Genomic DNA, 21,953 nt, shown 5'->3' with positions numbered 1-21,953 from the left:
AATGCCACGCATCGATGACCTGCTCGATCAGTTGGCCGGGGCTCAGTACCTGACCATCATGGATCTGAGCCGGGGATATTGGCAGATCCCCCTGACTCGCAAGGCCAGGGAACGCTCTGCCTTTATTACCCCATTTGGACTGTACGAGTCCACGGTGATGCCATTCGGGATGAGGAATGCCCCTGCCACTTTCCAGCGGATGGTCAACACCCTGCTCAAGGGACTTGAAGGGTACGCGGCCGCGTACCTGGATGACATTGCCGTCTTCAGTCCCACCTGGGAAGATCACCTAGAGCATCTAGCACAGGTGCTCAGGCGGATCCACCAGGCAGGTTTGACCATCAAGCCGGGAAAGTGTCAGCTGGCCATGAGCGAGGTCCAGTACCTCGGTCACCGGGTAGGCGGGAGAACACTGAAGCCCGAGCCTGAGAAAGTGGAAGCCATCGCATCCTGGCCCACCCCCAGGACCAAGAAGCAGGTGATGTCCTTCTTGGGGACCGCTGGGTACTATAGGAGGTTTGTTCCATGCTATAGTAGCCTGGCAAAGCCCTTGACGGACCTCACCAAGAAGAAGCTGCCCTCTGCAGTCGATTGGACAATGGACTGCGAGACAGCCTTCCGGGCCCTAAAGGACGCCCTGTCCAGCCCGCCCGTGCTACAGGCAGCCGACTTCACGCGGCCGTTTGTAGTACAGACCGACGCCAGTGACTTCGGCCTCGGTGCGGTGCTCAGCCAGGTGGACTCTGCGAGCCAAGAGCACCCAGTCTTGTACCTGAGCAGGAAGCTGTTACCACGGGAAGTGGCCTATTCCACGATGGAAAAGGAGTGCCTGGCCATAGTGTGGGCCCTGCAGCGTCTGCAACCCTATCTATACGGGCGCCACTTCATCGTGGAGACGGACCACAATCCCCTCAGCTGGTTGCACACCGTCTCTGGGACGAATGGGCGATTGTTGCGATGGAGCCTTGCGCTCCAGCAATACAACTTCACCATTCGCCACAAAAGGGGCCGGGACCACGGTAACGCAGACGGGCTGTCCCGACAAGGAGAGGTCGCGGACGGGCGCACGGGGGAACACCGGAGTGTGCTGCCCCCTAGCGCCCTCAAAAGGGGGGAGGTGTGAGGCAAACCCTGGGATATGAAGATGAATTATGACTTCCAGTCATAATCGCTCTCATCACTCCATGGCGGTGCCCCCTCCCTTCTTGTTCTCAGATGTCCAGCATCTGTGAAGGTGTCACATCCCATGGCCATCTCCTGTGATATGGAGATTAGGTGATGTGGGAACAATGGACACAGGATGACTCCCTGCCGTGACCCTGTAGTAGGGGCTGCTATCTAGTTAGCAAGCTTGGAAGTATCCAGACAGGACGACTCCAGTAAAAAAATGGTTCATATCTCGCAAGCCATATTTCCGATAAATATGGCAACCATAAAAATGGTGTCTCCGCATGCGGACGATGCTGGCACACCCTTTTTATGGGAGCAGGACCTGGGGAAATACCCCAGGCGTGATATCAGCCAATGGGGAACTAGTAGACAAGTCATGAGTCCTCTCGTTCTGTAGCTAAATTCATAGCTGTCACAATGAGAGCGTCGGCGTCCGCCTACGACGCTCCCAGGCCAAGTTATGGCCATATTCCATGTTGTGGATTTTGTCTATAACTCCAGCCAGGGGTGGAGCAGTGCTCCCTCTGAGGTCACTAAGGTAGGAGGGGACCTGGATTTGCCCAGGTTGATAACCCTACTTCGGCCATTTTCCAGTGTTCTTTTGCTCGGGGGCCTGGTTGGGAAAGACCTGTGAGGGAGTTCCTGGAAACCTGGTCTACAGCGCCCCCCTGTGGCCAGACGCACAAGGTAACTGCTGGAACTGTGCATGCCTGTTTGTAACCCATGCTTTGATTGTAACTGTACTCTGACATATGTATATTCTGTAGATTCCCTATTGTATATATTGTAGTTTCTAGTGTGGCTTTAGGCCGATTAAATTATATAATTAATCTTGGGCTGTTCTGTTATCTCGATCTTGAATCCCACGTCTGTGTGTTCGGCTAATAGTTACCGTGAAGCGGTTGGTGGCAGCGAGTTGTGCCAAGGATTATTGTGGGGAGGCCAGTGAGATTCGGGGAGGTTTTATATATTCCGCCCGCGGAGGTCGGGGGAATATATACCCTACTCTCACCGGGGACCCTTCAATAATCGGCATAAGTAGTATAGCGGCCTCCTTGCTTATTGTCGGGCAATTCCATAATTGGCCTGACTATAAGAGGGGCGCTAGAGAGCGCGTCACGTGCTCTGTCTGTCGGTCGGGAGGTATAAAGGAGGGGTGACCCCCACTTGTTACCCCCCGATTGTGACGTACTGGTAGCCAGCGCGGGGGATTTCTGAGTGACCCCCCCGGTGGTTCGTGACACACATCCCCGGCGTAGAAAACTGGGAAGCAGACTTCCTCAGTCGCCAGGGCATGGACGCAGGGGAATGGTCCCTTCACCCAGACGTGTTTCAGGAAATCTGTCGCCGCTGGGGGGTGCCGGACGTCGACCTAATGGCGTCACGGCACAACAACAAGGTCCCAACCTTCATGGCACGGTCTCGCGATCAAAGAGCGCTGGCGGCAGACGCTCTAGTGCAAGATTGGTCGCAGTTTTGGCTCCCTTATGTGTTTCCACCTCTGGCACTCTTGCCCAGAGTGCTACGCAAGATCAGATCCGATTGCAGCCGCGTCATACTTGTCGCCCCAGACTGGCCGAGGAGGGCGTGGTATCCGGATCTGTGGCAGCTCACGGTCGGCCAACCGTGGGCACTCCCAGACCGACCAGACTTACTGTCCCAAGGGCCGTTTTTCCATCGGAATTCTGCGGCCCTGAACCTGACTGTGTGGCCATTGAGTCCTGGATCCTAGCGTCTTCAGGATTGTCCCAAGGGGTCGTTGCCACCATGAGACAGGCTAGGAAGCCCACGTCCGCTAAGATCTACCACAGAACGTGGAGGATATTCTTATCCTGGTCCTCTGCTCAAGGAGTGTCTCCCTGGCCATTTGCATTGCCTACCTTTCTTTTCTTTCCTGCAATCTGGGTTAGAAAAAGGTTTGTCGCTCGGCTCCCTTAAAGGTCAGGTCTCGGCGCTATCCGTCTTTTTTCAGAGGCGTTTGGCACGCCTTCCTAAGGTGCGCACGTTCCTACAGGGGGTTTGCCATATCGTACCCCCGTACAAGCGGCCGTTAGATCCATGGGATCTGAACAGGGTACTAGTTGCCCTCCAGAAGCCGCCCTTCGAGCCTCTGAGGGAGGTTTCACTTTCTAGACTATCACAGAAAGTGGCTTTTCTGGTAGCGATCACATCTGTTCGGAGAGTGTCTGAGCTGGCAGCACTATCATCCAAGGCTCCCTTCCTGGTCTTCCACCAGGACAAGGTTGTGCTGCGCCCCATTCAGGAGTTTCTCCCGAAGGTGGTATCCTCTTTTCATCTTAATCAGGATATCTCTTTGCCTTCGTTTTGTCCTCATGCAGTTCATCGGTATGAGAAGGATTTACATTTGTTAGATCTGGTGAGAGCACTCAGAATCTACATTTCCCGCACGGCGCCCTTGCGCCGTTCGGATGCACTCTTTGTCCTTGTCGCTGGTAAGCGCAAAGGGTCGCAGGCTTCTAAGGCCACCCTGGCTCGATGGATCAAAGAACCAATTCTTGAAGCCTACCGTTCTGCTGGGCTTCCGGTTCCATCAGGGCTGAAGGCCCATTCTACCAGAGCCGTGGGTGCATCCTGGGCATTACGACACCAGGCTACGGCTCAACAGGTGTGCCAGGCAGCTACCTGGTCGAGTCTGCACACTTTCACCAAACATTATCAGGTGCATACCTATGCTTCGGCGGACGCCAGCCTAGGTAGAAGAGTCCTGCAGGCGGCAGTTGCCTCCCCGTAGGGGAGGGCTGTCTTGCAGCTCTAACATGAGGTATTTCTTTACCCACCCAGGGACAGCTTTTGGACGTCCCAATCGTCTGGGTCTCCCAATAGAGCGCTGAAGAAGAAGGGAATTTTGTTACTTACCGTAAATTCCTTTTCTTCTAGCTCCTATTGGGAGACCCAGCACCCGCCCTGTTGTCCTTCGGGATTTTTGGTTTGTTTGCGGGTACACATGTTGTTCATGTTGAACGGTTTTCAGTTCTCCGATGTTACTCGGAGAGAATTTGTTTAAACCAGTTATTGGCTTTCCTCCTTCTTGCTTTTGCACTAAAACTGGTGAGCCAGTGATCCCACTGGGGGTGTATAGCCAGAAGGGGAGGGGCCTTACACTTTTTAGTGTAATTGCTTTGTGTGGCCTCCGGAGGCAGTGCTATACACCCAATCGTCTGGGTCTCCCAATAAGAGCTAGAAGAAAAGGAATTTACGGTAAGTAACAAAATTCCCTTCTTTTTTTTATTTAATGAATTTCATGAAATAATTTAAAAAAAAAAATGACGTAAGCTTCGCCTAATTTTAGTGTCCAGCCGGGTACAACTAGGCAGCTGGGGATTGGAATCCACAGTGAAGGGTGCCCAAGCTTTCTCGGCACCCCCACTGCGAATTGCAGTCCACAGCCACCCCAGAAAATGGCGCTTTCATAGAAGCGCCATCTTCTGGCGCTGTATCCAACTCTTCCAGCTGCCCTGATGCCGGGTGGCTAGCTGGGTAATAATGGAGTTAGGGCTAGCTGTATATTATCAGCTAGCCCTAAGCCCGAAATTCATGGTGTCACGCCAATATTAGACATGGCCACCATGAATTTCTAGTAATGATAAAAAAAAAACACAACACACAGAAAAATATTTTTATTAGAAATAAAACACAACACAATTAGTGACTCCATCTTTATTGAAATAAAGAACCCCCCTCCGCAGTAATCTTGGGTTAGGGTCCCGCGCCGTCCAATCAGGATCCAATATCATCTGATCGGTTTGCTGGAAGGCAAAGCGATCAGATGATGTGTCAGGTTAAAGGATGTGAATCACATCACACATCAGCTGATTGTATAAAAGCCGATTATACAATCAGCTGAAGCATCAGTGCAAAAAAAATAAATAAATAAATAAATACTCACGTCTGTGCTGATTACCGGCAGCTCCTGCAGCGCAGTATGATCCTGGCCCATCACTGCAGGAGCGGCCGGTAATCAGCTGATGAAGTCTCCTGACGACAGGATCAGCTGATAGCCGGCCGGGCGCGAAAAAGCCGGCGACACCACGAGAATCGATCAGCTGATGCGTCAGGTGACTGCATCAGGTGATTCACCGCCAGGTCCTGCAAGCTTCGTGCGTGCCCCGGGGAGACTGCACACAGCCGAAGCGGCGGGACCGAGACAGGGGCTGGAAGCAGGCATGGCACCGGGACCCTGCAGACAGGTGAGTATGACATATACACACACACACACATACTCACACACACACTGTATATATACACACACACACTGTGTATACACACACACATACACTGTATATACGCGCACACACACTTTCTCCCCCTGGCTGTGTAGAGCTGCTGCTGTCTCTGTATGATTGATCTCAGTGCATCCACTGGGAAGAGACAGGGAGGAGGGTTTGGGTGGGAGCAGAGTGGGTGTATTAGACACAATGGGTGTGTTAGATAAGCCAGACACCGCCCTAGAGCCACAAAGAGTTCTGGGACTTGTAGGAACTGAACACAGGAAGTCAGAGGAGAGATTAACCCCATCAGAGCTGGAGCCAGCAATGACCGTGTGCTGCTAGTGCACAATAAAAGGTAATTTTGCTGAAAAAACATAATAGATGTGTTGAGGGGCACACATTAGCAAGATTTATCAGAAAAAAAAAAAATCAGTTTTGGTAACTGGACAACTTCTTTAAGTCTGGAACCCATGGACATCACCAAATGCTGGGTTTCCTCCTTCTTAATGCTTTGCCAGGCCTTTACAGCCACAGCCTTCAGGTCTTGCTTGTTTGTGGGTCTTTCCGTCTTAAGTCTGGATTTGAGCAAGTGAAATGCATGCTCAATTGGGTTAAGATCTGGTGATTGACTTGGCCATTGCAGAATGTTCCACTTTTTTGCACTCATGAACTCCTGGGTAGCTTTGGCTGTATGCTTGGGGTCATTGTCCATCTGTACTATGAAGCGCCGTCCGATCAACTTTGCGGCATTTGGCTGAATCTGGGCTGAAAGTATATCCCGGTACACTTCAGAATTCATCCGGCTACTCTTGTCTGCTGTTATGTCATCAATAAACACAAGTGACCCAGTGCCATTGAAAGCCATGCATGCCCATGCCATCACGTTGCCTCCACCATGTTTTACAGAGGATGTGGTGTGCCTTGGATCATGTGCCGTTCCCTTTCTTCTCCACACTTTTTTCTTCCCATCATTCTGGTACAGGTTGATCTTTGTCTCATCTGTCCATAGAATACTTTTCCAGAACTGAGCTGGCTTCATGAGGTGTTTTTCAGCAAATGTAACTCTGGCCTGTCTATTTTTGGAATTGATGAATGGTTTGCATCTAGATGTGAACCCTTTGTATTTACTTTCATGGAGTCTTCTCTTTACTGGTGACTTAGAGACAGATACACCTACTTCACTGAGAGTGTTCTGGACTTCAGTTGATGTTGTGAACGGGTTCTTCTTCACCAAAGAAAGTATGCGGCGATCATCCACCACTGTTGTCATCCGTGGACGCCCAGGCCTTTTTGAGTTCCCAAGCTCACCAGTCAATTCCTTTTTTCTCAGAATGTACCCGACTGTTGATTTTGCTACTCCAAGCATGTCTGCTATCTCTCTGATGGATTTTTTCTTTTTTTTTTCAGCCTCAGGATGTTCTGCTTCACCTCAATTGAGAGTTCCTTAGACCGCATGTTGTCTGGTCACAGCAACAGCTTCCAAATGCAAAACCACACACCTGTAATCAACCCCAGACCTTTTAACTACTTCATTGATTACAGGTTAACGAGGGAGACGCCTTCAGAGTTAATTGCAGCCCTTAGAGTCCCTTGTCCAATTACTTTTGGTCCCTTGAAAAAGAGGAGGCTATGCATTACAGAGCTATGATTCCTAAACCCTTTCTCCGATTTGGATGTGAAAACTCTCATATTGCAGCTGGGAGTGTGCACTTTCAGCCCATATTATATATAGAATTGTATTTCTGAACATGTTTTTGTAAACTGCTAAAATAACAAAACTTGTGTCACTGTCCAAATATTTCTGGCCCTGACTGTAGATATATATATAGTACACAGCAGTACATGGGGTGTGTATATATATGGAGTACACAGAGTGCCGCGTCCTTCTCGGCGTCCGCAGGGACCACTCCAGGGCTCCGCAGTGTAGTCAGATGTGTTCCTTCACACCGATCGTCTCCAGCCACACTGAGCAGCTCTGTCTCCGTGTTATGCTGTGCTGATCATACTCCTGTGCACCTCAGGCCTGGCCTCACAACCTGACCTAGCAGAGAAGATCCAGGCCAGGGCTCCGCAGTGTAGTCAGATGTGTTCCTTCACACCGATCGTCCCCAGCCACACTGAGCAGCTCTGTCTCCGTGTTATGCTGTGCTGATCATACTCCTGTGCACCTCAGGCCTGGCCTCACAACCTGACCTAGCAGAGAAGATCCAGGCCAGGGCTCCGCAGTGTAGTCAGATGTGTTCCTTCACACCGATCGTCTCCTGCCACACTGAGCAGCTCTGTCTCCGTGTTATGCTGTGCTGATCATACTCCTGTGCACCTCAGGCCTGGCCTCACAACCTGACCTAGCAGAGAAGATCCAGGCCAGGGCTCCGCAGTGTAGTCAGATGTGTTCCTTCACACCGATCGTCTCCTGCCACACTGAGCAGCTCTGTCTCCGTGTTATGCTGTGCTGATCATACTCCTGTGCACCTCAGGCCTGGCCTCACAAACTGACCCAGCAGAGAAGATCCAGGCCAGGAGTAACCTCTTCCTTCTGCTCATCAGTGCAAAAGGCTAGGAGGAATGTAGCTCCCTTCAACCACCATACTCTTTACTGCGTCACATACCCCCCCCCCTTTGTACAACCCTGAGGGGGGGGCACATGCCAAATAGTGGACCGGGCATATGCATTCCCCTGCAGCCTGCCTGCCCAATGTTCCACTGTAAACTTGAATTTTTGCAGGGACCGGAACCACCTGGTGACCCGAGCGTTCCTCTCCTTGGCCTGACTCCTCCATGTAAGAGGAGAATGTTCGGTCACCAAGCGAAATGTCCTCTCCAGAAAATAATAGCTGAGAGACTCGAGTGGCCATTTTATAGCCAGGCACTCGCTCTCCACTGTACTGCACCTGGTTTCGGCAGGGGTAAGCTTCAGGCTCAGGAAGACTATGAGATGCTCGTCTCCGTTGAATTCCAGAGACGGCGCTGCCCTTAGACCCACCTTCGAGGCGTCTGTACGATAAACAAGCACAGGTATTTCACACAATACTGCCTTCAACGACCCAAAAGCCTCCTCAGCCCGATCGCTCCAGCGTGTCATTACGGACTTCTTCCTTTTTAGACTCTACATCAATGGAGCTGACAATGTGGCAAAGTCGGGAATAAACCGCCGGTAATATCCAACCAAATCCAAGATCCACCTCACTTGTTTTGTGGTGAGGGGACAGGGCCCGTTTCTCATCGCTTCTATCTTGTCTACTTGGGTTATGATGACTCCTCGCCCAATAACATACCCCAGATATCAAGCTTCTTCCACCCCTAGGGTACATTGTTTTGGATTGGAGGTTAGCCCCACTTATTGTAGAGAGTTCACTACTGCTTGGATCTTAGGAAAGTGACTTTCCCAATCTGCACTAAATATCACCAAGGTATGCAGCAGCGTATCAGTGATGGGGACAGAGGACCACATCCATTAACCATTGGAATGTTGCTGGTGCCCCATGTAAACCGAAAGGTAATACCTTTTATTGATATAACCCTTCAGGCTTTACAAAGGATGTCTTCTCCTTGGCGTCCTCCGTCAGGCACCTGCCAGTACCCCTATGTGAAGTCCAGGATCGAAAAATACCAAGCTTTCCCCAACTGATTAACTCATCCACCCGGGGCATGGGGTAGGCATCAAACTTTGATATTTCGTACAGTTTTTGGAAGTCATTACAGAACCGTAGTGTTGGGTTTAAGTATCAGGACTATTGGGCTGACCCACTCACTCCCGTGATTTCTCAATGACCCCTAGCTGTAGCATTGACTTCACCTCTCAGGCACCCAATATGGCTTTAGTCGGACTTTGGCCTGCAGCTCAGTAACAATGTCGGTGTTGTACTTGGAGAGTATGACCAGAGAGCTCGGAGAAGACATCTGTATTCCGACTACCCGAACTTCAGGGCCTCCTTAACCTTTTTAGAGGACAATGTTTCAGCTATTTTGAGTGCGGCGGAGGCTCCTACTGACACCACTGGAGGTAACGGATCCTTCCCCGCAGGAAACGCAGGCAGCGGATTGTTCCTATTGTTACTGTCCCTATCCTTCCAGGACGTTAGTAACTTTACATGATAAACCTGTTCTGGCTTTCTTCGCCCTGGTTGGTATTCCTTGTAGTTTACTGGCCTCGCCTTCTCTATTAGCTCGTAGGGACCTTGTCATCTTACGAGGAGTTTACTGTCTACAGAGGGTACAAGTACCAGCACCCGGTCACCAGGGTTAAAGGTTCTTACCCGAGCGGGCCGGTTATAGACCCGTCTCTGTGTTAGTTGTGCCGCCTCCATATGTTCCTGTACCAGTGGCAGAACTGTCTCCACGCTCTCCTGCATTTTAGCGACATGTTCTCTCACACTCTTGTGTGGGGTGGGCTGGTGATCCCATGCTTCTTTAGCTATATCTAGCACCCCAGAAACAAGAGACCCGTCCAGCTGACGATAATAGGATACTTCAGAAGGTTCAGTGCACCAAAAAGTATCAGGCCGGTTCCTGATCGGAAGCAATCCAGACTAGGAGACCAGCATCTGCAGATAGTCTATTAAAACCTTTGCTTTATTCTTCCATAAGTTAAAACATAGACACCGTCTGGTCTATGCATTTCAAACAAAAAATGTTCTTTACGTGTCATGATTAAGAACGTTTTTTGTACGAAACGCGTAGACCGGACGGTGTGTATGTTTTTTAATTTCTGGAAAAATAAAGCAAACTTTTTAGTATAACATCTAGCAACCCCCAGGGAAGTCTTCCATACAATAACTCCAAGGGCGAGAACCCCGTAGATGTCTGGGGCACCTTTCGCACTGCAAACAATAATCAGGGCAGCACGAGGTCCCAGTCCTTCCCATCCTTGGGCACAGCCCTTTTTTGGCATGTTTTTTAATGTTTTGTTGAACCTTTCCAAAAGGCTGTCAGTTTGGGGATGATAAGTGTGACATTTAATAAGTTGCTGAGCTCCTTTATGATATTTGACATAAATACGGTTCCCTGGTCAGTTAAGATCTCTTTAGGAATCCCCACCCCAGAGAACTTGCCCATAAGTTCTTTGGCTATGAGTTTAGCCGACCTATGATGCAGAGGGAATAGTTTCTGGATATTGGGTGGCATAATCAAGAACCACAAGTATATGTTGGTGTCCCCTTGCAGACTTGTTTACCAGTCCCACCAGGTCCATGGCCACTCTATTGAATGGTACCTCAAAAATCGGCAGGGGCTTCGAAAGTATGGCTGGGAACTAGTCACCTGACACATAAGACAGGTATCGCAATACTATCTTACTTCTTCAAAGACTCCAGGCCAATAAAATATCTTCCCTGTCCCGAGACAAATTAGGGTCTCTGAGTTGTGCCATGCCAAAATTGTCACCAGAGACCTTTGAGTCTGACAATTCAGGAGCCGGCGGCAAGTTCTCTACTTCCCCAGCCATTACTTCCATGGGGGTCGTTTCCCCCCTCCTCCATCTGATTGGAAGTTACCCCTACATCCAGCACCTCCACCTAGGGTTCACAAGTCTCCTGCACTCCTTCTGTAGAACCTTCCGTGGACTATACCAGCTCTGACTCAAGTTCTCCAAGTGGCATAACTGCTGGCCATAGGGCCAAGAATTATAGAAATTCCCTCTCAACCATCCGTTCATAATGCAGGTTTGCAACCACCCCCACTTTATGGCACAGTCTCAGGGCAGGTGTGTTTATTGTCACTATAGCAGTGGGATATTAAGTCCCTGTGAATGCACAATACACTGAATTTCCAGCTGGTGAGCTCGGTAGGTTGCACCAGGCTATCTCGCACCAAGGTTACGAGACTCCCCGAGTCCAGTAGACCCACTGCTGGGGTGCCCTCCACTTCAACTCGACACAGATGTCCATCACTGAGATCCTTTGGGGGTGCCAGTCACACAAACCCTTTTAGCATAAAGGGACTGATAGTACCCAAAGTTAGTGTCCATAGGTTCAACCAGTTAGGAGCAGTTGGCCATTACATGGTCTGGCTCCTGGCATCGCCAACAGACAACGGGGGCCCATTCCCCCTCTAATAAGTCCTGTGCAGCCCTCCTGGGCTTCGCCCGATGGGTCAGGGGCAGGGACTCATGGGACTTTCCGGTCACCCTCCCTGGAGGTCCTTGGTAGCCCCATATCGCTCTGTAAGGTCCACCTTATTATTGGGAGATGCCTGTCCTACCCAGCGTTGAAGGGGGAAAGGTAAGGCCCTCTAGAATTTAACAGCTCCTACACGGTCCACCATAGCAGTGGGTGACAGTACCTTTGGGCTGCAGCCATTTCTGTATCAGGTGTAGCAAGTCGTAACCTTGGGACCTGGCTGGTTTAGAAGAGACAAAGTCCCACTCATGTACCCGCTGGGCCCGAAGTAACACATTTTACACCCAGCCGTGCCAGGATCTCAAACTTGACAACTGCGTAGTCCTTTGCTTGCTCGAACAGCAGGTCACGATTGAAATGGAGCAACTATTTCTGCCCATTGGTCCCGGGGTAGTCCCTCTCTCTTGGCCACTCTCTCGAAGATATCCAAATAGGACTCAACATTATCAGTGGCCTCTATTATAGGGATCTCCGTACGGTCTGCTTTCCTGGCATCGCAAATTACCGGTGGAGCTCCTGCTGCCTGTGACATCATGTGCTGTGTTAGCAGCTGGTTGGTCTCCTGCTGCCGCTGAATAGTCTCCTGATTAAATAAGTGCTGCTTATTAGCCAACTCTTCCCGCTGATTAGCCTCCACCTGCCGCGTAGTCTCCTGATGAAATATCAGCTGCCGCTGAGTGGCCTCTTCCTGCCGCTGAGCAGCCTCCACCTGCCGCGTAGTCTCCTGATGAAATATCAGCTGCCGCTGAGCAGCCTCCACCTGCCGCGTAGTCTCCTGATGAAATATCAGCTGCCGCTGAGTGGCCTCTTCCTGCCGCTGAGCAGCCTCCACCTGCCGCGTAGTCTCCTGATGAAATATCAGCTGCCGCTGAGCAGCCTCCACCTGCCGCGTAGTCTCCTGATGAAATATCAGCTGCCGCTGAGTGGCCTCCACCTGCCGCGTAGTCTCCTGATGAAATATCAGCTGCCGCTGAGTGGCCTCTTCCTGCCGCTGAGCAGCCTCCACCTGCCATGTAGTCTCCTGATGAAATATCAGCTGCCGCTGAGTGGCCTCAATAAGCGCTTTCACCGCAGCCTCCATCTCCGCAGATGACCCGGACTGGGTTTGCTACAAACCTTTCACCCAGGACATATACTGGCGCCCAGCCAGAAGCACAAAACCCCCCAAAAAACAATTGCACCGGCCTCACTGCATTCTCCATCAAATTGGGGAATCCGCTCTGGTAGTCGATGGCAGGGACGCAGTAATAACTCTTACTCGGTTTTACAGTCCAAAAAGGGTCAGTGTTTATTCACACTAAACATAAACATGAGTGCAGAGTCTTACTACAGAGCAGGATGCAAAGGAAAGACAGTCCAGCTCGGCATCCGCACCGCAAAGAGTCCAGGACATAGCAGTCCATTCAGATATAGGTCTCCTTCAGTTCTCCAGCCCAACCACCCACACACTGAGAAGTTCTGGTTGTGAATTTATGCTGTGCTGATCATACTCCTGTGCACCTCAGGCCTGGCCTCACAACCTGACCTAGCAGAGAAGATCCAGGCCAGGATTATCGTCTGCCCTGCTGCTCAACAGTGCAAAAGGCTAGGAGGAATATAGCTCCCATCAACCACAATACCCTTTACTGCGTCACAATATACACACTGCATGTACTGATGTGCACTAATATATATATATATAATATATATATATATATATATATATATATATATATATATATATATATATAATTTATGAGAATGGCGGCAGCTATAGGCATAGAAGTGGTGTCTAGGTATAGTAAAGTAGCCAGTGAAACCAGCTATAGCGCCACCTGGTGGAAAACAACGGAGTTAGCATTTTTATCTTGAAAACGGAACAAGATAGAGAAAATAAGTGAATTATAAAATTGTAGGGCATCATCAATTCAATATAAATCGACATCAGGGGATGGGTGAGGGTACAGGAGGAGAGAGGACCCTGTCCGCGAGGGCTCACAGTCTACAGGGCATGGGTAAGGGTACAGGAGGAGAGAGGACCCTGCCCATGAGGGCTCACAGTCTACAGGGGATGCTGAGGGGACAGGAGGAGAAAGGACCCTGTCCGCAAGGGATCACAGTCTACAGGGGATGGTGAGGGGACAGAAGGAGAGAGGACCCTGCCTGTGAGGGATCACAGTTTACAGGGGATGGGTGAGAGTACAGGAGGAGAGGGTAGAGATGGTCGTGCAGTGGTATAGTGGGGTGAGGTGGATGGGTGAGGAAACAGTAGGTGAGGGTGGAGATGGTCGTGCGGTGCTATGGAGGATTGAGGGTTATTTCAGGTTGTAGGCGTGTCGGCAGAAGTGGGTCTTCAGGTTCCTTTGAAGCTTTCCATGGTAGGCGAGAGTCTGATGGGTTGGGGTAGATAGTTCCAGAGTATGGGGGAAGTTTGAGAGAAATCTTGGATGTGATAGTGAGAAGAGGAGATAAGAGGGGAGTAGAGAAGGAGATCTTGTGACGAACAGAAAGGAGAGGCCTGGGAGTAGCAGGTGGACAGGTGGATTAGTCGGGCAGCATAGTTTAGAATAGATTGTAGGAGTACGAGGGTTTTCCTAGGGAGGCCACAGAGCAGGAGGTTGCAGTGGTCCAGGAGGGAGATAATGAGGGCATGCACTAGGGTTTTTAGTCAAGGAATGGATCTGGGAAATATTTTTGAGTTGTAGTTGGCAGGCGGTGAAGAGGGCTTGGATGTGTGGCTTGAAGGAGAGAGTAGAGTCGAGAATTATCCCCAGGCAACGAGCGCGTGGGACTGGAGAGAGTGAGCAGCCATTCACTTTGATGGATAGGCTTGTTGGAGGAGTTGAATGAGGAGGAGGAAAGATAATGAATTCTGTTTTGTCCATGTTAAGTTTTAGAAATCAAGCAGAGAAGGATGAAATAGCAGACAGACATTGTGGGGTTCTGCTTATCATAGAATCATAGAATATTAGAGTTGGGATGGGGTCTTCTGGTCCAACCCCCTGCTCAAAGCAGGACTCACTAAATCACCCCAGATAGATGTCCGTCCAACCTCTTTTTAAAGACTTCCATTGAATTAGACCTCACCACCTCTCGTGGCCGCCTGTTCCACTCGCTGATCACCCTCACTGTCAAACAGTTTTTTCTTCTATCTAATCTGTGTCTCCTCCCCATCAGTTTCATCCCATTGCTTCTAGTCTTTCCTTGTGAAAATGAGAATAAGGCTTTGTGCGCACTGGAAAATGGAATTTTCTCAAGAAAATTCTGCAGGCATTGAAAGATTACCGCACCCACGGTAAAAAAACGCACCCGAAAACCGCATGCGGTTTGCTGCGGTTTTACCGCGGTATTGTTTGCGGTTTTGCCGCGTGCAGGTTGGTACATGTGCTTTATTGCATTCAATGCAATAAAGCACATTGAAAAAAAAAAAAATCATTTCCTTCTGAGATAGATGATAGATAGATAAATAGACAGAAGAATAGATAGAGGACAGATCGCTGCATTTCTCACGGTCGGCAGTGAGTTCACATTACCGGTCGTGGGAAATGCCCTGTAATTACCTCTGCAGGCTCCCTGCGAGGCTGCATTCAGCGCTGTGTCCGTGTCAGTCGCGGCTGGATGCAAGCAGCGCAAGACGTGGATTACGTCAGAGCTTTGTTTCGGGAGGGGTTAATAAAAGAGTGAACGAGGCTTATTTGTGTTTTATTTAAAATAAACGATTTTTCGGTGTCTGTGTTTTTTCACTTTACTTACGGGTTGATCATGTCAGCTGTCTCATAGATGCTGCCATGATCAAGCCTGGACTTAGTGGCAGCGATCCGCCGCCATTAACTCCTTGTATTACCCTGACTGCCACCGCATCACGGCAGCAGGAAGAGCCCGGGACACTCCGGTACTGCCGCATAATGGATGCGACAGTCCTGGGGCAGCTGCGGCTGATATTCTCGGCTGTGGGAGTGAGGCGGGGGACATTAACCCTGCCCCTTGCCCTCCCCAGCCTGAGAATACTGGGCCGCCGCTGTGTGCTTACCTCGGCTGGAAGGTAAAAACACGGCGGAGCCCATGTGTTTTGTGTTCTATATTTCCGTTTGCTTTCTATGTGTGTTCTATATGTCTATGTCTGTGTTCTATGTCTGTGATGTCTGTGTGTGTCTGTGATCTGTGTGTGTGTTTACTCTCTTGTACATTACCGCAGGTAACCGCAGGGAATAACGCAGGAAAACGCAGTGAACCGCACAGAATTTGCTGCCTGCGTTATTCCCTGCGGATTTCACGATTACATTGGAGTCAAAATTGGAGTGAAATCCTGCAGCGACGTGCGGAAAAGAAGTGACAAGCAATTGTTTTTGCTGCGGGAATCCCGCAGCAAAACATGCAGCTCTCAAAATCCGCCCAGTGCGCACAGCATTTTTTTTCCCATAGGTTTTGCTGGTGATTCACTGCAGAGATGTTATGAAGATTTTCTGCAGCGAAACATGCAGCAAAACCGCAGAAAATCCGCGGCAAAAAACGGTAAGTGCGCACAGGGCCTTAAACTGATCCCTCTACAGTGTGACAACTTGTAAGATATTTGTAGACAGCTATTAGGTCTCCTCTCAGTCTTCTCTGGTTAGTAAGGAGGTAATGTCAGTTACAAAGAGGTAGATCTGCGTATCATCAGCGTAAAGGTGATACTGAAAGCTGTGGGACTCTATGAGCTGTCCCAGGCCGAGAGTGTAGATGGAGAACAGCAGGGATCCAAGAACTGAACCTTGGAGGACACCAACACATAGGGAGCGAGATAAGGTGTGGCTTGGGAGCAGGTGATGCTGAAATTTCGGTTGGTTAGGTATGAGGAGATTCAAGATATGGTCAAGTCTGTGATACCCAGAGATGAGAGAATTTGTAATAATAGGAATGGTCTACTGTGTCGACGGAGGAGGACAGAGTAGTGTCTCTTGGCTTTGGTGGTTAATAGGTCATTGGTGATTTTACTTAGGGCACTGAATGATGCGGTCAGAAGCAAGATTGTAACCGGTCAAAGAGGGAGCAGAAGTAGAGGTGGGAGGACAGTTCAAGATGGACATGCTGTTTCAGTAGTTTTGAGGCATAGGTTTGAAGTGATATGGAACAATAGTTAGACACAGAGGATGGATCAAGGAGATGTTTTAAAGAATGATGCAAATATACCACGTATTAGTGATAAATTGTAGAGATGGGTTAGGGTGGGGACGAAGACTGCGGAGAGGTTGAGTATTGGGTGGGACGGGAGCAGGTCAAGTGCACACGTGGTGAGATGTGATCTTGAGAGAAGTGAGGAAAGTTGATGTGTCATGGTGGAGAAACTGGATTTGGAGGAAGAGGGCTGAGCAGTTATGAGGAGAGGCTGCAGGGAGTTGGGCAAAGCTTGCTCTGATGTTCTCAATCTTCTGCTTGAAGAAAGAGGCAAAGCCTTCAGCTGAGAGGAGAGGAGAGGGAGGTGGTGCTGGAGGACGGAGGAGAGAGTTGAAAGTGTTGAATAGCTGTTTAGGGTTGTGAGATAGGGAGGATATGAGGGATGAGAAGTAGGTTTGTTTTGCAGCGGTGAGTGTGGCCTTGAAATTGGCAAGGGACTGTTTGTATGTGATGAAGTGCTCATTGGAATGGGACCTCTTCCATTTGTGCTCAGCAACCCTTAAAGCCCGCCTCAGTTTTTTAGTCAGGCTGGTGTGTCAGGGTTTCCTGTTGATGGTGCGAGTTTCTGTATGTGTGAGGGGAGTCGCCAAATTGAGAGCTGTAGTTATTGTGGTGTTATATTAAGTGGCAGCAGCATCTGCATGTGTATGGAAGCAATGTCTGTGAGAGGGAGAAGGGAGTCAGAGTGAGTGTAAATCAAGGTGTTAGAGATTTCTGCAAGTGTGCGAAAGTTTGTAGAGTGGGTTGTGTATTTGGAGAAGAGAGGGAAGATAATGTGAGTAGGATCTTTTTGCGTAGCTGCAGAGGACCATTGGGTGAGGCCGAAGAAGGAAGTGAGTGTTAAAGTTTAGAGACAGATGAGTGGGAAGTGTCAATGGGGATCTTAAAGTCGCCCATGATGATGTTGGGGATGTCTGTGGAAAGTAAATGTGTAGCCAGGTGGTGAAGTGGTCAAAAAAGTAGGTGGCTGGCCCTGAGGGAGGGGGCGGTAAATGACAGCCAGTTGGAGATTGCAAGGAGAGTAGATGCGGACGGAGTGCACCTCAAGAGAGAAGAGAGTAACGGAGGGTGGTAGTGGAATTGGGGTAAAGGAGCAGTTATTGGACAGGAGCACGCCAACACGCTAAGTGTCAGAAGGGGATGAGCCAGGAGAGCGTGTCAGAGGGGGTGAGCCAGGAGAGCCTGTCAGAGGTGGTGAGCCAGGACAGGCTGTCAAAGGGGGTGAGCCAGGACAGGCTGTCAAAGGGGGTGAGCCAGGACAGGCTGTCAAAGGGGGTAAGCCAGGACAGGCTGTCAGAGAGGGTGAGCCAGGAAAGGCAGTGTCAGAGGGGCTGAGCCAGGAAAGGCAGTGTCAGAGGGGCTGAGCCAGGAGAGGCAGTGTCAGAGGGGCTGAGCCAGGAGAGGCAGTGTCAGAGGGGCTGAGCCAGGAGAGGCAGTGTCAGAGGGGCTGAGCCAGGAGAGGCAGTGTCAGAGGGGATGGTGAGCCGGGAGAGGCAGTGTCAGAGGGGATGGTGAGCCGGGAGAGGCAGTGTCGGGGCTGGTGAGCCGGGAGAGGCAGTGTCGGGGCTGGTGAGCCGGGAGAGGCAGTGTCGGGGCTGGTGAGCCGGGAGAGGCAGTGTCGGGGCTGGTGAGCCGGGAGAGGCAGTGTCGGGGCTGGTGAGCCGGGAGAGGCAGTGTCGGGGCTGGTGAGCCGGGAGAGGCAGTGTCGGGGCTGGTGAGCCGGGAGAGGCAGTGTCGGGGCTGGTGAGCCGGGAGAGGCAGTGTCGGGGCTGGTGAGCCGGGAGAGGCAGTGTCGGGGCTGGTGAGCCGGGAGAGGCAGTGTCGGGGCTGGTGAGCCGGGAGAGGCAGCGTCAGAGGGGATGGTGAGCCGGGAGAGGCAGCGTCAGAGGGGATGGTGAGCCGGGAGATGCAGCGTCAGAGGGGATGGTGAGCCGGGAGAGGCAGCGTCAGAGGGGATGGTGAGCCGGGAGAGGCAGTGTCGGGGCTGGTGAGCCGGGAGAGGCAGTGTCGGGGATGGTGAGCCGGGAGAGGCAGCGTCAGAGGGGATGGTGAGCCGGGAGAGGCAGCGTCAGAGGGGATGGTGAGCCGGGAGAGGCAGCGTCAGAGGGGATGGTGAGCCGGGAGAGGCAGCGTCAGAGGGGATGGTGAGCCGGGAGAGGCAGCGTCAGAGGGGATGTTGAGCCGGGAGAGGCAGCGTCAGAGGGGATGGTGAGCCGGGAGAGGCAGTGTCGGGGATGGTGAGCCGGGAGAGGCAGCGTCAGAGGGGATGGTGAGCCGGGAGAGGCAGCGTCAGAGGGGATGGTGAGCCGGGAGAGGCAGTGTCGGGGATGGTGAGCCGGGAGAGGCAGTGTCGGGGATGGTGAGCCGGGAGAGGCAGTGTCGGGGATGGTGAGCCGGGAGAGGCAGCGTCAGAGGGGATGGTGAGCCGGGAGAGGCAGCGTCAGAGGGGATGGTGAGCCGGGAGAGGCAGCGTCAGAGGGGATGGTGAGCCGGGAGAGGCAGCGTCAGAGGGGATGGTGAGCCGGGAGAGGCAGCGTCAGAGGGGATGGTGAGCCGGGAGAGGCAGCGTCAGAGGGGATGGTGAGCCCGGGAGAGGCTGTGTCAGAGGGGATGGTGAGCCAGGAGAGATGGATGGCGGGAAAGATGACCAGCTCATTACTAGGTGTAGGGATCTGGGGGTAAGCAGAACGTGAATTGCTATAGGGGTGATTGTGTAGAGAAACACAAACATTGTTTACAGCGTCTAGGTCTCCAGTTACCTTCAGGTCCAGTTCTGGTCTAATTCATTGTTATACACTTATAGATGCACACTTGGCTGAGACACGTCGGTGTGTGCATCCCTGAGAGCACGGGGCCAATATATTAGTAGAAGTGGACTCAGGTGGACCACAGAGGGTAGGGGCCGGTACTCATCCTGGGGGGTTGGGGGGGGGGGGGTCATGGAGGGGTCAGTTAGAGATATACCAGATAGACAAAAGCAGCACGAAACAGGGAGCTCACCCCAGGTACTGCTGTGTGCTCTGTGTATTTACACTCCCTGTGTACCCTATGTAGAGCCTTCTCCTGATACCCTCTATTGCTTTTCTATGCTCAGTCTCTGTAGCTGATTGCTTTTTGTGTGTCAGGGGGATGTGCGGAGCCTCTGGATCCCGGCAGTCTGGTCCTGGAGTCCGATCTGTTACTGGTGGAGGAGCTGGACCTCTCAGACGGCAGCGAGCGACTCCTCTCCTTCTCCAAGGACTCTGAAGGTGAGGTTCTCGTCCTCCTGGGGTCGTCCTCCTGGGAGATCCTGGGGTTTACGTGCCGCGTGGTTCACCGGTGTCTCTTACTCCGGGACTTGGCAGCCAGCGGAGGGTTCCATAATCTGCAGCCGCCGGGTCTGTTCTCGCCATTGTGTTCTGTGTACACTGTAATATCCTTTCTATGTTCTGCTCTCTGGTGGTCAGCTGTGAGAAGCCCCCAAACTTTACAATTAGGTGGCCACAGAATGAAGGATTTTGTGAGGGGTTGCACCACGTTTCATAGTTCTCCATCTGTCGGATAATGATAACTTCTACATCGCTGGGATCCTCTCAGATCCCGAGAGCTGGGGCTGAGCAGAGGCAGATAATGGCCCACTACTCATTCTCTATGGGACTGCTGGAGATAGCCCTGCACTGGACCAACTACTGCTCTATTCATCGGCTGTGGGACTCCCAGAGCTAGCAGGGCACTAGTTCTAGTCACGATTAATGGAGGGGAGGTTTGCCATGCCCCCTGTTCTTGGCATTGCTGGTGGTCCCAACACCCTTAGTGTTGAGCAGGTTATTTCTTCTCCTATGGATAAGAGTTAGTTTGCTATTTTTTTTGGTTGTTTCATTGGGGGAGGGGACGGGACACAAGAACCATGGATTAATATGCTGCCACCTGGAGGCCAACACTAAAAATACACCTTAGAAACTAAGCGGACTCCCCCACCAGACCCCACCCGGGCAGCCAACAGCCTGCTGATCAATTTAGTGTGCTGACTAATTTGTTTGCCCCCATTTCTGCTACATGAGTCTCCCATGTGGCTGGGGCGCATGCTGCTACCAGATTTTCATCATAGATATCTTCAACTGTGGCAGACAGAATAAAAGAAATCCAGAAAATCCCACTGTAGGATTGTTAAATAGTTAATTAGCATTTTATTGCATGAAATAAGTATTTGATCCCTGACCAACCAGCAGGAATTCCGCTCTCACAGGCCTGTTATTTTTCTCCTCCTCTGCTCTCATTACGTGGATTAATTGCCCCTGTGTGACCTCGTTACCTGTATAGAAGACCCCTGTCCACACAATCAATCACACTCCAAACTCTCCACCATGGCCAAGACCAAAGAGCTGTGTAAGGACACCAGGGACAAAATTTTAAACCTGCACAAGGCTGGGATGGGCTACAGGACAATAGGCAAGCAGCTTGGTGAGAAGGCAACAACTGTTGGCAAAATTATTAGAGAATGGAAGAAACACAAGATGATTGACAATCTTACTCGGTCTGGGGCAGCATGCAAGATATTGCCTCATGGAGTAAGGGGTACTTTACATGTTGCGACATCGCTAGCATTTGCTAACGATGTCCAGCGCGATAGTACCCTCCCCCATCGTACATGTGATATCTTGTGATTGCTGCTGTAGCGAACATTATAGCTACGGTAGCGTCACACGCACATACCTTGTCCGCGATGTCGCTGCGACTGCCGAACAATCCCTCCTTCAAGGGGGCGGTTCGTTAAGCGTCACAGCGACGTCATCACGACGTCACTAAGCGGCCACCTAATAGGAGGGGAGGAGATGAGCGGGACGTAACATCCCGCCCACCTACTTCCTTCCTCATACCTGGTGGACGCAGATAAGGAGATGTTTGTCGCTCCTGCGGCTTCACAGACAGCGATGTGTGCTGCTGTAGGAGCGACAAACAACATCGTATCTCCTGATGGAGCGACATTATGGAAATGAACGACGTTACACAGATCAGCGTTTTTTTTATGCTTCTGTGCTCGTTCATCGTCGCACTTAGGATTTACACGTTGCGATGTCGTTACCGGCGCCGGATGTGCGTCACTAACAACGTGACCCCGACGATATATCGTTAGCGATGTCACAACGTGTAAATCCCCCCTAAGGATGATTCTGAGAAAGGTCAGAAATCAGCCCAGAACTACTTAGGATGACCTGGTCAATAATCTGAAGAGAGCTGGGATCACAGTCTCAAAGATTACCGTTACTAACGCACTACACCACCGTGAATTAAAATCCTGCAGGACACACAAGGTCCCCCTGCTCAC

The 21,953-nt window shown here is 51.1% G+C and overlaps 1 protein-coding gene across 1 annotated transcript in view; it reads left to right on the top strand.

Annotated features, from left to right (window-relative positions):
* The window catches only part of ZNF513 (zinc finger protein 513), a 42,004-nt gene that overhangs the window by 7,741 nt on the left and 12,310 nt on the right, over positions 1-21,953 (top strand). Inside the window, exon 2 of the mRNA XM_075341389.1 lies at positions 19,774-19,896. Within this exon, the coding sequence (XP_075197504.1) occupies positions 19,774-19,896 (123 nt within the window). The remainder of the gene's footprint in view (positions 1-19,773; positions 19,897-21,953) is intronic.

Source organism: Anomaloglossus baeobatrachus, chromosome 3 (assembly GCF_048569485.1).
Source record: "Anomaloglossus baeobatrachus isolate aAnoBae1 chromosome 3, aAnoBae1.hap1, whole genome shotgun sequence".
In the NCBI taxonomy this organism is placed as follows: domain Eukaryota; kingdom Metazoa; phylum Chordata; class Amphibia; order Anura; family Aromobatidae; genus Anomaloglossus; species Anomaloglossus baeobatrachus.
The sequence above is the reverse complement of the archived record's forward strand: the minus strand, read 5'-3'. Positions and strand labels throughout refer to the sequence as shown.